This window comes from Anguilla anguilla, chromosome 17, assembly GCF_013347855.1.
Source record: "Anguilla anguilla isolate fAngAng1 chromosome 17, fAngAng1.pri, whole genome shotgun sequence".
Lineage (NCBI taxonomy): Eukaryota > Metazoa > Chordata > Actinopteri > Anguilliformes > Anguillidae > Anguilla > Anguilla anguilla.
Genome location: NC_049217.1, coordinates 7264696 through 7279325, shown reverse-complemented (window position 1 = coordinate 7279325; position 14630 = coordinate 7264696). Strand labels below are relative to the sequence as shown.

General features: G+C 45.1%; 1 protein-coding gene across 4 annotated transcripts; it reads right to left on the bottom strand.

Moving 5' to 3' along the window:
- Positions 1–906: 906 nt before the first annotated feature.
- On the bottom strand, positions 907–14493 carry LOC118216157 (glutathione synthetase-like). 4 transcript variants are annotated; one of them, XM_035397195.1, is made up of 13 exons: positions 13557–14493; positions 11036–11170; positions 10574–10719; positions 10002–10077; positions 9574–9713; positions 6989–7105; positions 5166–5246; positions 4833–4910; positions 4476–4542; positions 2502–2696; positions 1802–1883; positions 1485–1674; positions 907–1137 (listed from the first exon to the last, which is right to left on the bottom strand). In XM_035397195.1, exons 1-13 carry the CDS (start codon positions 13680–13682, stop codon positions 1017–1019), a joined length of 1554 nt encoding a protein of 517 aa, XP_035253086.1. In that variant the 5' UTR covers positions 13683–14493; the 3' UTR covers positions 907–1016. The 4 variants fall into 4 exon arrangements, with proteins under 4 accessions (XP_035253086.1, XP_035253087.1, XP_035253089.1 ...); XM_035397196.1 differs by lacking the exon at positions 13557–14493 and adding an exon at positions 12247–13524; XM_035397198.1 differs by lacking the exon at positions 13557–14493 and adding an exon at positions 12188–12210.
- Between the last annotated feature and the right edge of the window lie 137 nt (positions 14494–14630).

Sequence of the window (14630 nt, the reverse complement as noted above, 5' to 3'; positions counted from 1 at the left end):
TGTTGACAACATTTTTACAGCTAATAGCTTACTGTTATTAAAAATGTTATTAGTTGTAGTATTTCTGTTTTTGCATGATATTTGCCTTTATCAGCATCATCTCAAAAATAATTTTAGATCAAATGAAAATTTTAAGCTATTCTCATTATTTCTTTATGTTAGCCTATTTATTTTTCATGTCATTACTTGTGGTGATGATGTTAAACATGTTGATTACAAAGATGACGACTGCATGAATATAAAATAATACATAAGATTAATTTATTAATATAATTTATTATTTTAGGGACAAAATATCTAATTTATTTAGATTTTACGTCATTTTTGAGTGTTATCTATGTATTTGTATTTTTTGGCTACCCTCATATTTCGATATGCTCAGTATGTGCCAAAATTTGCCTATGTGCTGTGAGAGGACAAACATCACAGCAGTGGCTGCAGGAGTTTATAGAATAGCCTACTTGCTGTTATTTCCATTGTGCTAGTTTGGCAGATAGTAATAACACCACCTTCTGCTTCAAATTGTAGACTGACTACCGCTTTTCGAAGGACACAAATGTTCATTTTTTTCAGTGAATTTGCAATCTCATAATGAAAACATGCTGACATAAAGTGTAATTGACCGGGACAGTTTTTAAGTAATGGGGTGCATTTATCAGCAGCAGGCAATAGGTATCTTGAATAATTTCCACCTTAGTAACAACATTGCAGTAGGCCTACAGCAAATCATACGGAAAGGCTGTCTTTGCCCATATTATGCTTTTTCCTGTAAATAATGAAAACGAGCCAATAGTTCAGCCTATTAAATGCCATTAACCCCCCCAACCCTACCCCCCCAGACTATTTTTAAATTGCACAAATATGAATATACACCAAAAATATGCATTAATGAAAGTTGTTTTTTTATTTATTTATTATTTGTAGCATAGAGCAGCACATTAGGCGGAAAGGCTCTTCGAGGTATTTCTGGTACGCTGTTCCAACAGGCGGCCGATCCTCCAGGAGGCGGGTCAGGGTCAGACGAGAAGCGGGGTGTCCAGGGCCGCCCCTACGAACACACTTCCTTCGGAACATTCTGCACTCTTGGTTCTGAGAAGATGTCCCACACACTCATTGAGCAGCATATCTTTCCCCTGTCTGTGTGGAAGAGCACAAACGCACGGCAAACGGCTAACAGGTTTTAGCACACAGAGACTCCGAAACTGCTGAATCGCATCAGATATTACACTGAAAATGTGTCCGATCAAACAGTAACCCTCAAAATGTCTGTGCCGTCAACGTATCCACATTGTCGCTTACGCATGTAATGATTTTAAGCTTCATTTTATTATTACATGCTATTTTTTTTTTGGTGAATTACTGTAGGCTATGGTTTAATTTCCGATTCACGTGAAAGTGCCCGGTGAAACGAATGTGGCCCACTCTGCACCAGGGTGAAGGTCGCCCTGCAGACCCCAATCCCTCCGTTAGGGGGCGACGCGTACCTCACGTAAGCCCCGAAGACGCCCAGCTCGCTCACGCACGCGCTGGGTCCGAGGGGGCAGCCGCCCCTCAGCAGGTAGTTGCAGAAGGGGCGGGGCCGGACCCTGTCCATCAGGATGTAGGCCGTCCTTTCCGCGCCGCCCGCGGCTCCCGACAGCGCCCGGCGGATGTCGGCGCCGTAGACGTTGTTACCTGCCGGGACGAGAACCGACCGTCAGCCGGCGAATCACAGACGAGCCATGAGTGCGTCGAGGGCGCCGTCCGAAATAAAAGAAATGCTGGAATATGAAGCAAAAAAAAAGAAGTGGAACAGTCGTACCCCCTCCTTCCCTCTGGGGTTTCAGGACGTACTGGTCCGGGTTTGCCAAGGCCATGGCCACAGACTTGTCTCCCTCCTCTCCCTGCGCAAGCAGAAAACGAACCGTACGCGTCAGGCCGCCTGCGCAAACGTCCGGCGATCGCCCCCCGATTGCGGCTCGCATTAAAAAACCGTTCCTCACTCGCATCCACCCGGTCTCTGCTCAGCGGACTGAGTAAAAACGTGGTAACGCCACAGACTGGCCTCAACACCGTGCTATATTCGGTGTTCATTTCCAAGCAGCACACTGAGGGAGACAGAAGTATTTCCATTTTGTAGACCGAGATAAATGTAAGAGGAGGTGCTCACATTCAGCCTTTAAAATCGCTGACATGTAAAAACTAAAGACATGCTTTTCCATGTTGGAGCATCAGGAAAATTCATTCTCTGGTGACCTTAAACATTGTATGCTTTACCAGTTATTACTAATATGCAAAGCTCTGTGCTGGCATTTCCTGAACAGGAAGATAAAACATACGTGATTTTGTTTGCACACACTTCCCCTACGTTGCTGAACTGTACAGTCATCTTTAACGATGTATCAGTTCATGATTTAACTCACCAAAACATTTTCCTTTTAAATAATCATTATTACAAAATGATTTCATTGTTTTCACAGCGTTGTTTAGCTTTTGAAGCTTTTTCTCTCTCTCTCTCTCACCATGTCCAGAGTGTGAAGTCCAGTAAACGTTGCTCGGATCAGAGCCACAGCCTCCGGGACATCTGGAAAGAACTTCTCCAGGACCCCGGGTTGGGCCAGCTCCTGCTGGACCTTTTTGGTTCCGGCCAAGTGGGTGGCGATGTCGGGGCACTTGAGCGCCAGAGAGCGCTCCACCATGAGCCGGGCCCCCCAGCCCTGCACACACACACACACACACACACACACACACACACACGCGCCACTCGGGGTCAGGGTCACACCCGGAAACAAGGGCGCCTCCGTCTATCAGACACCCTTATTCAGAGCAGCTCGCACTTTCACACGACGAGAAATTTTCCTTAGGCGTAGGGTCGGGCTGGCCAGAGGATCGGACGCTGTCGGACGTCGTCCGTCGGCTGCACCGATCGTCGATCGATTCCGAGGCGACTCATCGGCTGATCGACACGAGCCTGAGAATCTATTCTGTGGGGCTTTTTAGAACTTAATTTCTGGAATTTAAAAAAGGGATTTTCCCACAAGCCAGAGTGCTCTGCTTCTCCTTCTCAAAGTGCTATAAGGCATTCACGTTTCTGCATTACAGTGCAGTCATTTGGCAGTCGCTTTAAGCCGCGTACAATAAGGGTGTACCGAAGGTCGACGGAACAAACACTAATGCAGCTCAGGTTAGGTACAATTCTCGTAAGGCAGCAGCTAGCCATAGCCTTGAACATCAAGGCTAGCTCACACAATTAATGCAGTGGCTGAGCCAGTAAGGCTGTGGCCAGGTTTCCTTTTTGTACGGTCAGTATTTCACTTCAATGCAAAAATGGTAACCTACAGCGTGACTACAATTAGTCCATCTTTGAAAAAAACTGGAATTAAGAATCCAGGATTTCCAGGATAAAAGGCAATGTTCATATTTCTTGAGGCATGTAGCCGTTTGTCGAATCATTACATTACAGGCGCTCTTATCCAGAGCGACTTACACAACTTTTTTTACACTGTATCCATTTATACAGCTGGATATATACTGAAGCAATTTCGGTTAAGTACCTTGCTCAAGGGTACAACGGCAATGTCCTACCCGGGAATCAAACCTGCGATCTTTTGGTTACAAGCCCAGTTCCTTACCCACTGTGCTACACTCCGTCCACAGCCTGAATCGACAGCCTGAAGGACCGCTAAGGTTCGATTTTGACCGTCCGTGGACTCCGACCGTCCCGACGCCGGCGTTCCGGTGGAGCCGTACAGATCAGAAGGCTGCGAACACGGCCGAAAAGACGGGACGGCCTCGTGACATTTTCACTCCACCAACACTCGCGGCCTGCAGGAACGAGGATAAACCGATGATCAGGCCGCTCTTGGTTTATTAGAGGAACTCCTCACCGACGCTCACTAAGCGTTGAATTCTTCCGCAGGAATAATGAAACCTGTTCAAATGCAACAGGTAAGGTAAGTTGTAGCGCAGCGGGTAAGGAACGGGGTGTAGCACAGTGGGTAAGGAACTGGGCTTGTAAGCGAAAGGTCGCAGGTTCGATTCCCGGGTAGGACACTGCCGTTGTACCCTTGAGCAAGGTACTTAACCGAAATTGCTTCAGTATATATCTAGCCGTATAAATGGATACAATGTAAAAATGCTATGTGAAAGTTGTGTAAGGCTCCCTGGATAAGAGCGTCTGCTAAATGCCTGTAATGTAATGTAATGCAACAAGCTCGCTTGGTGACCTGCAATCAGACACTCAAAACAAAGCCACATTCCAGGCTCTACGCTGATCCGTCTTCAAGTCCAACTTCTCAAAGGCGGTAAATGCTGCATAGAAACTGAGGCTGTACAATTCTGACTGTGAGTCGTGCTTTTTAACTGGCAATTTTCTTCACTGCATTCGATGAACCACAATGGGTGAAGTGGGTTCTTCAGTACTGGTCCAAGGTTAAACTCACAGATACGGTGTCAAATAGAAGAGAGCTTCAGAATAACCGTAACTGCGTACAGACCTGTTCCGTGTAGTTCTGTGGCATGAACCCACTGCGGAAGTACACTATTGCAACCTCTTGGCCATCTCTACAAAGACAAAAAAGAAACAAAGTCATTTCACTTGACACATTTTGTCCATTTCCTAAAAAGAATTTGATACAAACAGAGCATTTCAATGATAGACTAATGGAAAATCTCGTTTAGCTAAATCTAGCATAGATGTTTTGCAGCATTTAAAAAAAAAAAACAGAGCAAGAACAGCTGCAGTGCCTTTTTGAGCCATTTGCAAAAACAAGGGTTCAAAAGCCTCTGAAGAAGAGTTAAGTGATCAAATCCATTATCTGACCTACATGTTGAAAACATCATTGTAAACCTACATAAACAGCCTCTTGTCCTGGTCCAGAGACCCTGTCTTACATACATCCACGAACCTCCTTCGTATGACTGGAATACCCCTGCGGACAGACAAAAAAGGCATTTACAAGTCTGAGTGGAAACATGCACAGAAATTACACTACCATAATGTCCCACACAGTAACCGCAGTGACTTGGAGTGAGGAATCCCTTTGAGATGCAAATGAAGACACGTGCGCACCCTTCAGAAGAGTTCAGATAGACAAGGTGTGCAAATGAAGACACGTGAGCACCCTTCAGAAGAGTTCAGATAGACAAGGTGTGAAGTGAACCCGTCCCGTTTGGACACATCTCACCTGTTCCACAGCTCATTCTCAACACATCGATGGTCGTAGATATTTAAATCAGAATCCGCCACCAGAAACATGACCACGGCCCTGCAGAAAAGAAGACCAGCGGTGTTAAACCTTCTGCCATTAGACTGCGTTCATTCAAAACCTTCTCCAATAGTTCTGATGCCCTCCTTTTGTTAATAAAATATGACCGCATTTAGGGGCAAACTGCAGTATTACTAATGTCAGCCAAATTCTGAAGCTGTGAAACGTTCCCCTATTCACTGCAGCACGAAAGGAATCCATGGAAATAATTTCCCAGTAACAATAATAAGGTCCCAGCGTATGCCCAAATTTTCACAGTGACGGCACGCCATCCAGAGAACACCAGTGTTGTTTCAGGAACACAGGAAGTGTGATGTCACCAACAAGGCACAGAAGAGACTCATCTAAAATCAATAAGCGTAAAAGCCAACCAAACAAAACCTGCTATTAGAATTGCAAACAAAGCTCAACTACAAAGCTAATCTATCTCAGCTACACAGTGATACCAACGGCGATGATTATCCTGAAAGGAAATGCAAAAGAAGTGAAGACAGCTAAAGAGGGTGAATTGGAGCCTGTGGACAGAATGAGATTCTACAGTAAGTCATGAGGACATGTGTGAAACCAGTTTTTCAGTTTTTTTAAGCCAGCTAAGGTTGACTGTGTAAGAAACCACTCAGACACATGTGTCAAGGTCACAAACAGGTCACCAACAAGGTCACCAACAGTAAGAAACCAAAACTCATCACGTCGAGGTCACCCACTTCAAAAAGCCCCTCCACAACCCAAACAGCAGAAGTATCTGAATGGTGAAGGAACGTGTGTAGTGTGTAGACCTGGTGCTACTGTAATGGGATTCATTTAATGTGATCTCAGTTAACTGACTCCATAATAATGTTTTAACCTTTCCTCGGTGCCAACAGTTTTGCAAAGATGGAGGAGACTGCCGTCTGCCAGTAGTGTGGCTATATACAAATCGCTATCTATCTTGGCAGATGCGGACATGTCTTTGGCTTATGTAGCCTGCATAAATACAATTGTGTATCCTGCTACGACACTACAGTTGTGATTAGTACAGATATCCTGAGTTTTATGTGTATGTTAGGACCATAATACTGCTAGGTGGGCAGTGTTAAGAGTCAAAGAGGAATGTCTTGTTAAAAAGAATGCAGTTTATTGTCCAGTGTGTTCAGTAATAATGACAACATTCGTAAGCATATCACACTGGGTTAACCTTTGTATCTGGCTGGGTGCTGACCCATAGGTATGAAGATCTTTAGTCAGCACCCCACCACCAAAGACACCAACTGGTTCCCCGTGATATCAGTTTTCCAACAATACAAACCATGATTACATTGTATCATTGTACGAATGCTGATCCAATGGATGTTTTTCAACTGAGCACTGTCTCTTCATCACACTTGCTGACTCCCTGTCAGCACAGTAAACAGTCTGTTTTACTTTGATGGTCTGATAAGAGGCAGACTTCTGTGAACCGCCCAACAACAGTAATAGAATCACATCTCAGCTCATCACATCACCAACTCAACACGCCCAACCGCAAGGTTACATGAATGTCAACAATCTAACATGGGTTGTCTAGGAAATATGAAAACCGTGATGTTACATTGTACCCAGTGCTGTCTACACCCGAATGGCAACAAATCACTCTCAGAATCCTCTTTACCACAGAATCTGTGAGCTGACTGCAAAGCCAACAGACTTAACATGATTTCCACAGGGGCTTCCGAAACACTTTATAGAGAATAGCGAAGCCCCAACTTGCCTACTATATAGCCCACCTCTCACGGTCATACAGCTTCCAGGCCATGGCCAGGGCCTTGGCGATCCCTGCCACCGGGTTATTGTCCTGGATCATTTTCTGCTCTTCCGCTCGGCCAGCGACCCTCAGAATGTGCCTGGAGTGACACGAGAGAAAGGTGGCATTTTCAGAAACATATTTTCTGACTAATTTTCAGGTAGTCACACAGCAGAATTTGCCAGCTGGTCAGTGTTGACACCTGAGCAAAGGTTCAGGTTCCTTACGAGCGAGGCATTCTTCGCGCTGGACACAGTGATACTCTCACAAACAGCCATAATCGAGTTGTGATTATAATGGGAGGAAAGTGCATTGGGATCACTGCTTTTCAGACTGTATTGCAGTATATTAAAAATGAACAGAATTTAGTAATGGAAGCATATTTTGGAAGCTCCTCCCATCCTTCTTCCATATCAAGATCTACTTTAGCATTAATAATTACTATTGCTACAAACCAGCTTATGCACTAAAAACCCAAAGGAAAATAATGCCTGTTTTCATACCACTTTACAGTAGTGAATAATGCACAATGGGTTTACCTACACAAGAGGCATGAAGCCTGAGCACTCCTTCAACACACTGTGAGCCAATAATAACAATAACAATAATAATAATAATAATAATAATAATAATAATAAACTTTATTTGTATAGCACCTTTCATACAAAGTGCTTTACAATAAAGAAATTACATGCACCGACTGCTTCACATGAAAATAGACATAGAATGAACATAAAAACAGTGATAAAATGCCATAATTATAAAAAACAGGAATAGAATGCCATAATTAATGTGACACAGAATGAACATAAAAACAGGGAAGATGTCTAGAGAAATGCAAACTGTCTAGAGAAAATGACTGCAATCCCACCTCCTTTCCTGTTTTGTCTGACTGACTGATAAAAATTGTAGTTTGGAGGACAAGCCTCTATCAGTGTTGCTACACCAGTAGTGCCGTTTAGCCAGGTCTCAACTAAAAACGTACAATGTAAATTCTTTTCAATTATCAGATCATTAATCAAAAAGGATTTGTTAGCCAATGATCTGGCATTAAAGACAGCTAATTTCAGCTGTAGGGATTCTGTGACAGGAAAGGAGACTGGTTGTGCCTGAACATTGACAAATTTAAGATTACTGAGACAGGTACCAGACGGTCTGTGATTGCTACGGTGTGTTTGACCATGCCACCGGCTGTTTAAGATCGCCGGTATGTTTAAGGAAGCGGCATGGGGTCTGTCTCATTCCTGGTAGACACCTGAGTGATGATGTCTGTGGTTATTGCTGTTTAATAGTTCATCAATTTGACTGAGCTTCAGCGTGGCAGCTTTAACTAACTCCTTGATTGGTGAGTGTGGTGGAGGGGGGGAGGGGGGTCATTGGGTCCCTGATTGCGACAGAGGCATCCTCTGAATGCCTTTGGTGACGTGGAGCAGTGGGTCTGGTGAAGGGGGGAGAGATACAGGCTGTCTGCCTGTGTGCACTGTCCTTTGCACTTATCCTCACATTCCTGTTTGGGTATGGCATCCCAAGAGCATGACGTAGGTTGGCACCGAGTAGTCTGGACCCAGTGATGTTTGGATGAACCCCATCAGGTTTAAAGTGGTCTTTACAGTTCCAAAAGATATTGGAATTGTCAATAAACTTCATCCCATGGGTGAGGCACACCGATGTCAGCCATGTATTCAGCCCCATTGGCCTGTTATATCCTATTTGTTGCATAACAACGGTCCAAGTCCAACTACCAACGACAGTTTTGCTTCACAACGGTAAAATATGCCCAAACAGCCGCGGAAGAATATTTCAATTTCAGGTGATTAAATCGAAAAAATCAATAAATACAAAAGTAATCATATATAGTCATTGTTGGTAACCCGTTGTATATAAGTGGAATAAACCCCTCCGGGCTGTCCCAGTTATTAGAAAACAATGTAAGCTACTTCGGTGGTAGTATGGGGTTACAGAAGAAATCATAGGCCAGATGGACCGACGACAACGTCGCTTTTTCAAATGTCAGTGGGCTAATTTGCCTAATCTTCGCGGGGCTTTAGACCACGGTGGAAACGCAGACAACAATGGGCTGAAGGAACCTTTTAGTTCCTTGAAAAGTAGTTCCTGGGACTAAAAGTTCCGGGTACTTTTGGTGGAAACGCAGCTTATGGTAAGGGAACGTAAACAATTCATTCACAAGAGTTGAGTTCTACTGTGTGTGAAAGGTAAAGACGGCTCGAATACCGCATTACAAATTCTGTGGGACAGAGAACCAGAGGCGGCTCAGATGCGATATTAGCTGTGTGAGAGGGGCTATAGTGTGTCAGGCAGGCAAATACTTGAATGCAAATAACAGCGTGCACCCTGGAGCTGCTTCAGTCGAGTTCTGGGATCCCAAACTCTTTTCACGTCGTGACGGGAGAAGGGTCGATCGGTCCGAAAGTGCAATGGCGGGAATCGAGCCCCCCGCCCTAAGCAGGAGCGGTTCCTACGGTGCCGGAGAGCCGGTCACCTGACGGGCCACCTCTGACGGGTCACCCGCCTCGCCCTCGCGTCCTCTCCCGTCAGGGCGCGGCGTACCTGTGGAGGGCCGGAAGCCGCGAGGACACCCCGCCGCAGCCGACTGCGATGGTGTTGATCTCGATCTGCTTCAGGGCGGCGTTCCCGTCGGGCCCCTGGTCCAGCATGTAGTCTGAGCGATTCAGGCCCACGGCGACTGGCTGAGGAAGCACAGCCACAAAACTCTGAACTGTTAATGAGTAATGATTACGTACGATTATCGTCTTCACCTTCACTGCGCCATTCATGAGCGTTTACACCGGACAGCTCTTCCAGGAAATAAGCTGTCGCATTACAAAGCATCGTTGTGACTGCTGGCTACACTGGCTGTGAATTGGAAATATTGCAGTTTATTAGTATATTTATACAGTGTATTTGTATCACATGTCAATCAATCAAAGTGTCATAAAGTAGATTTATAAAAACTGAGAAAATGTCCGTTTGCCTACCTGAGAGCAGCCCTCCTGAAGAACGTGCGTGTATATGTCGAACAATCTTGCAATGAAATCATCCACTTTGATAGTGCTGGGGAAAAGGGATAATAAAAATGGGCATGATATCTCTCAGCTGTGACATCATTGGCACGGGTCTCTCCGATTTCGGTATGCTCAGTATAAAGAGGCTTGTCAAATCTGCTACAGGTTTCTGGCTGCTGCTTTTGCCTATGCAGGACACGTAACTAAATCCAGGCCCCATCAGGTACCCAAGTACCAATCATACCCTTATTGTGACTCGAGCAGGGGGGTCACTCCATCTTCAGTAACTTTCTCTCATATACTCACTCTACCAAATGGTAATGGTAAATGGACTGCATTTATATAGCGCTTTTACAATTGATGCCTCTCATTCGCCAGAGCAGTTAGGGGTTAGGTGTCTTGCTCAAGGACACTTCGACACGCCGAGGGCGGGGTGCAGGAGCTGCATTGGCACCAAAACATGAAATGAGCACCTTCTTTAGATCAGCAGAGACTACGTTCCTTCCGTAGGACAGCGAGCATGCAGGGCTGGCAGGCGCTGTTACCTGGCCAGGGCCTCCTGCAGGAATCTGGAGTCCTGGCTGACCTTGTCCACCAGCCGGTTGAAATGCATCTGCACGGCGACCGCCTGGTCGAAGCACACTTTGGGCACCGGGGAAGGGAAGAGGGTGAAGGGGAAGTAGCTCGCCACCTGCGACCGCGACAGAGCAGAAGATGCAGCGTCCTCAAAAAGTATGGCAACGGTCGCCTCACAGCAAGAAGGTCGTGGGTTCGAAACCCGGCCTGGGAAACCACTGGGAAATTGAATTAATTTCACAAATCTGCAGACAGAACACAATGCAAAAGAAAGAGAATTCCTCGCTGGCCAGAGCACTGTCTATTCTTCACACTGAGCCCCAGTCCTTCTCCTCCTTAGTAACTGACTTCAGCAGTAGTACAAGCACAAGAATAATATACAAACATTTTTTTCTGTCGTGCAGATTACTTAAAGTCAAAACGAAGTTCACCTCCGGCGAATTTGGCGACTCCTTTGTCCTCATTAAAATTCCATGCAGAAGGGCAGCGTCTTTGGCCACAGCTTCCAATTCCGTGATCAGCGCTCCATTCGTAAACCCGTCCTCCGGAACCGTCTTAGAAGCCATCTGTGACAGCATGGTATTTAAAAATTCTTAAAGAAACCATAAAAGATATTCTTCCGTACATATTAATACATGATCAAATAGCAATTAGGAAAAATGCATGCTGTCTTCCTTACCCTTCTGAATAGGTCAATAAAAAGAAATTGGCTTGGGAATGTTTCTCTGCTGTTAAAAAAAACGCGCTATGGCTCCGCTCGAAGATCCGTTTTCTCCGTCGGTCTCAGAAATGCGTTTAAGTTAGGTGTATTGCGTCCTCTTAGGTCTGCACTTATGACGAGCTCCGTCTGCAGGTTTCGCTCACTTATGAAAAGTGAAGCAACTCGGCTTCAACATTAACAAAGGCATAGTTAAATTTTAAGAAGCGATAGGACATTTAAGGCAGGTCTTCCTTCAGAAAACAATGCTCGCTACGTTCAATGTCCTGCATTTTTACGATATTTGACCTAACCTGTGACATCTCTAATATTTGAAGGAGCTAAGTAGTTTTAATGCTGTAACACAGTTTTTGATGGTATTATAATCATTATTTACCCATGAAAACAAATTCTGGTAACTTGACAGTTGTTACATGCGACCCTTCTTTGCTTCTTTCTTTTTCTATCTCGCCCATTCGCATGTGCATGGATACCTGGGAGGAGGACCTGTGTAGCAATTTCTACAAGTTCCTGCTAAGGTTTATTTGGTTGTCGTTTTGGGAAAGGGGATCGTGGCTTTGTTTATTGTCTTTACTTTTCGCTGTGGCTAAGGTAAGCCCTGGGTCCGATTACCCAATGCGTGGGTAGCCTCGGAGTCTTTCTTTTGTTCTTTTTGGCCAGATCCTAGTTTGTATGAACTTGTGTCTGGTCTCGTAATGTGACATGCCGCCCTACTAAACGAGTCGGTTTTGGATGCCCATTTAAAAAATATATTTTTAACGTTTTTTCCATGTACTTTGTTCAAGTTAATTGTCATATAAACTGACATAGCCACATGTATACACAGAACAATTAAATAAATTAATTGATAAGCATTTAAAAATACCTTTGATAAACACCACCTCCTATCACCCCACAGGGGGAAAACATAAGTACGGTAATCACCTGAACTCTGCTGGCCTGCATCACATGAGAATGAGGCTGACCCTGCCTATACTGGGATCTGTTAGGTCAGAATACTGCAGCGTAGGCACGGGAAGTAGGGATGCTGAGCGTGTTGCAGCACCCCCTGCTGGTTGGTACTGTAACAATGAGAGTCGCGATATAGAAAATGCCCCGTCCATCACTGATTCAGAGCAGTTTAGTCGCACTAAAAAATTAATAATAATAAAATAACCGAATTAAATTAGTTGGGACCCACACCCTCAGATACTAGACTGACATAGATGAAATTACATTTATTAATTTATATTTTAACGCTGTGAGACCCAGACAGAATTTATATTCTTATTTTATTCTTTAACTCAAATAATCATGTTGTCTGTCTTCATACGACTCCATGTCTCTCTTTTCAGTGTGATACAGAAGGAAGCAGTTTTTGTGACCTGTAGACAGACATCACATTCGTAGCTATTGCTTGTATATCCCATACTGCAGTATCCTCATATTGTGTTCACTGGGCAGTATCTGGCCTGATGCTGAATTTTCTGCACTGGTGACACTGTTGTTCTTAACACAGAATGGTGAGACAACCACAAGACATTCATTGGAGCTATGATTTTTGATTGAGGGGTAGGGCAAAGGTAAGGGGTCTGGTATCGGGTTACCCAGCAACTGAAAACAATAGTGACACAGTCATAAGATATTCACTGGAACTCACACGAAATTGAGGACTATACTGTCATTCCTGAATTCTGAAGGGGGTGAGGGGCAAGGGGGTGTGGCTACCACACATCAGTTCTTGCACACTGTTAGTGAGCCTAATGTCTGATAATACACACATGGCTGTGCTACCATAGCACTTTTGAAACCCGGTCAAAATGACCTCAAAGTAAAAGTGATCCAAATACTACAAACATTTGGCCATCCAATAAAAAATACTGGTGGTGATTTACTTCACAGCAGCCTACACCTGGACAACACTGAGCAGCAATTCTCTCGGCAGTGACTGTTAGAGCAGTAATTCTGTGAGCAGCAATTCTGTGAGCAGCAAGCGGAGCATGCAGAGAGCAGCGCAGGCAATGAGCAGCACTGGAGAGGTCCGACTGTTGGTTTCAAAAAGGCCCTCCTTTAGTGATGTGTGCACGTGACTGGTTGAGTATGAGAACATGTAGTGATGTGCGCACGTGATTGGTTGAGCATGAGAACACGTAGTGATGTGCGTACGTGATTGGCTGAGCATGGGGACATGTAGTGATGCGTGCATGTGGTTACTGAGGGTGACCATTGGTCGACTGCTGCAAGAGTTTCCTTACCGAACTCGATCTGTGCATTTCACGCGCATCGCTCGTTTCTGATGAAAAATCCTGCTGCAAAGGTAGAAAAATGGCGAAATACAAAAGACAATACTCGTGCCTGGAAAAACCTGCAAAATACGTCATTTTTTATATTTCAGAGGCCACCAGTGATTGTTAAAACTACTTCAGTATATACACTATAAATGAAACTGGGCATATAAAAACAGACTTCAGTACGCATCACACAGTGAAGACCCGAACTCGTCTCTGTAGTTTAGTTTAAAACTTTATTTTTTTTTGTCAATTTTTTGAAATTTTATGTTTTTATTTAAATTTTCTGTTGATTTTGTTTGCCTGCAAAAGGAGAGAGAGACGGAAGTGGGGAAGGAAGGACTCAAGGAAGGAGAAAAGAAAAAGGCAGGTGCACCTCTCCTCTCCATCTCCCTCTCTCCTACGGTCTGTTAATATCATTCCCTGGTGAGACATGGATTCTGCACGGAACCTCGGGCGTTCTCATGGCGACGGACGCTGTTTGTCGTCTGTGACCTCACTGGACAATTATAAAAAAAAAAAAAAAAAACTACAGTTGACTCAGTCTTTCGGTCAAGTGTTAAAATGAGCGTCTCCTTCTCAGACGGACAAAGGGCTCAACGTCCAACCACATCACTCCTTTCTCTCTCAGCCAACATGACTGCCGGGAAAATGTTCCTGCGTGAGAGAGAGGTGAAAGGTTGGAGGTTGAAGGTCACAGGTCACGTGACAAGGGGCAGCAGGACCCGTCTCCAGGAATCCAGATCCTCTTCCCCTTCCTCCAACTCTGTGTTGTCTGTCATGGGTCTGTGTGTCCAGCGCTGTCTGTCCTCCAGGGGTGGGGGTCCTGGCGTTCTCTGTTCTCCATAGGGGTATAGGGGGGGTGGATGGGGGATGGGGTTCCTGGCGTTCTCTGTTCTCAGTGGGGGCGGGGGGGGTTCCTGGTGTTCTCTGTTCTCAGTGGGGGGGGGGATGGGGTTCCTGGCGTTCTCTGTTCTCAGTGGGGGCGGGGGGGGTTCCTGGTGTTCTCTGTTCTCAGTGGGGGGGGGGATGGGGTTCCTG

What these genes read in the sequence shown, in the direction of transcription:
- LOC118216157 (XM_035397195.1), bottom strand. Translation starts at nt 13,682, where the DNA reads ATGACGTATTTTGCAGGTTTTTCCAGGCACGAGTATTGTCTTTTGTAT. An exon ending in AAATGCACAGATCGAGTTCG is followed by an intron (nt 11,171 to 13,556) that starts GTAAGGAAACTC and finishes ATGCTGTCACAG; the next exon opens with ATGGCTTCTAAGACGGTTCC. An exon ending in GAGAATGAGCTGTGGAACAG is followed by an intron (nt 4,911 to 5,165) that starts GTGAGATGTGTC and finishes GTCTGTCCGCAG; the next exon opens with GGGTATTCCAGTCATACGAA.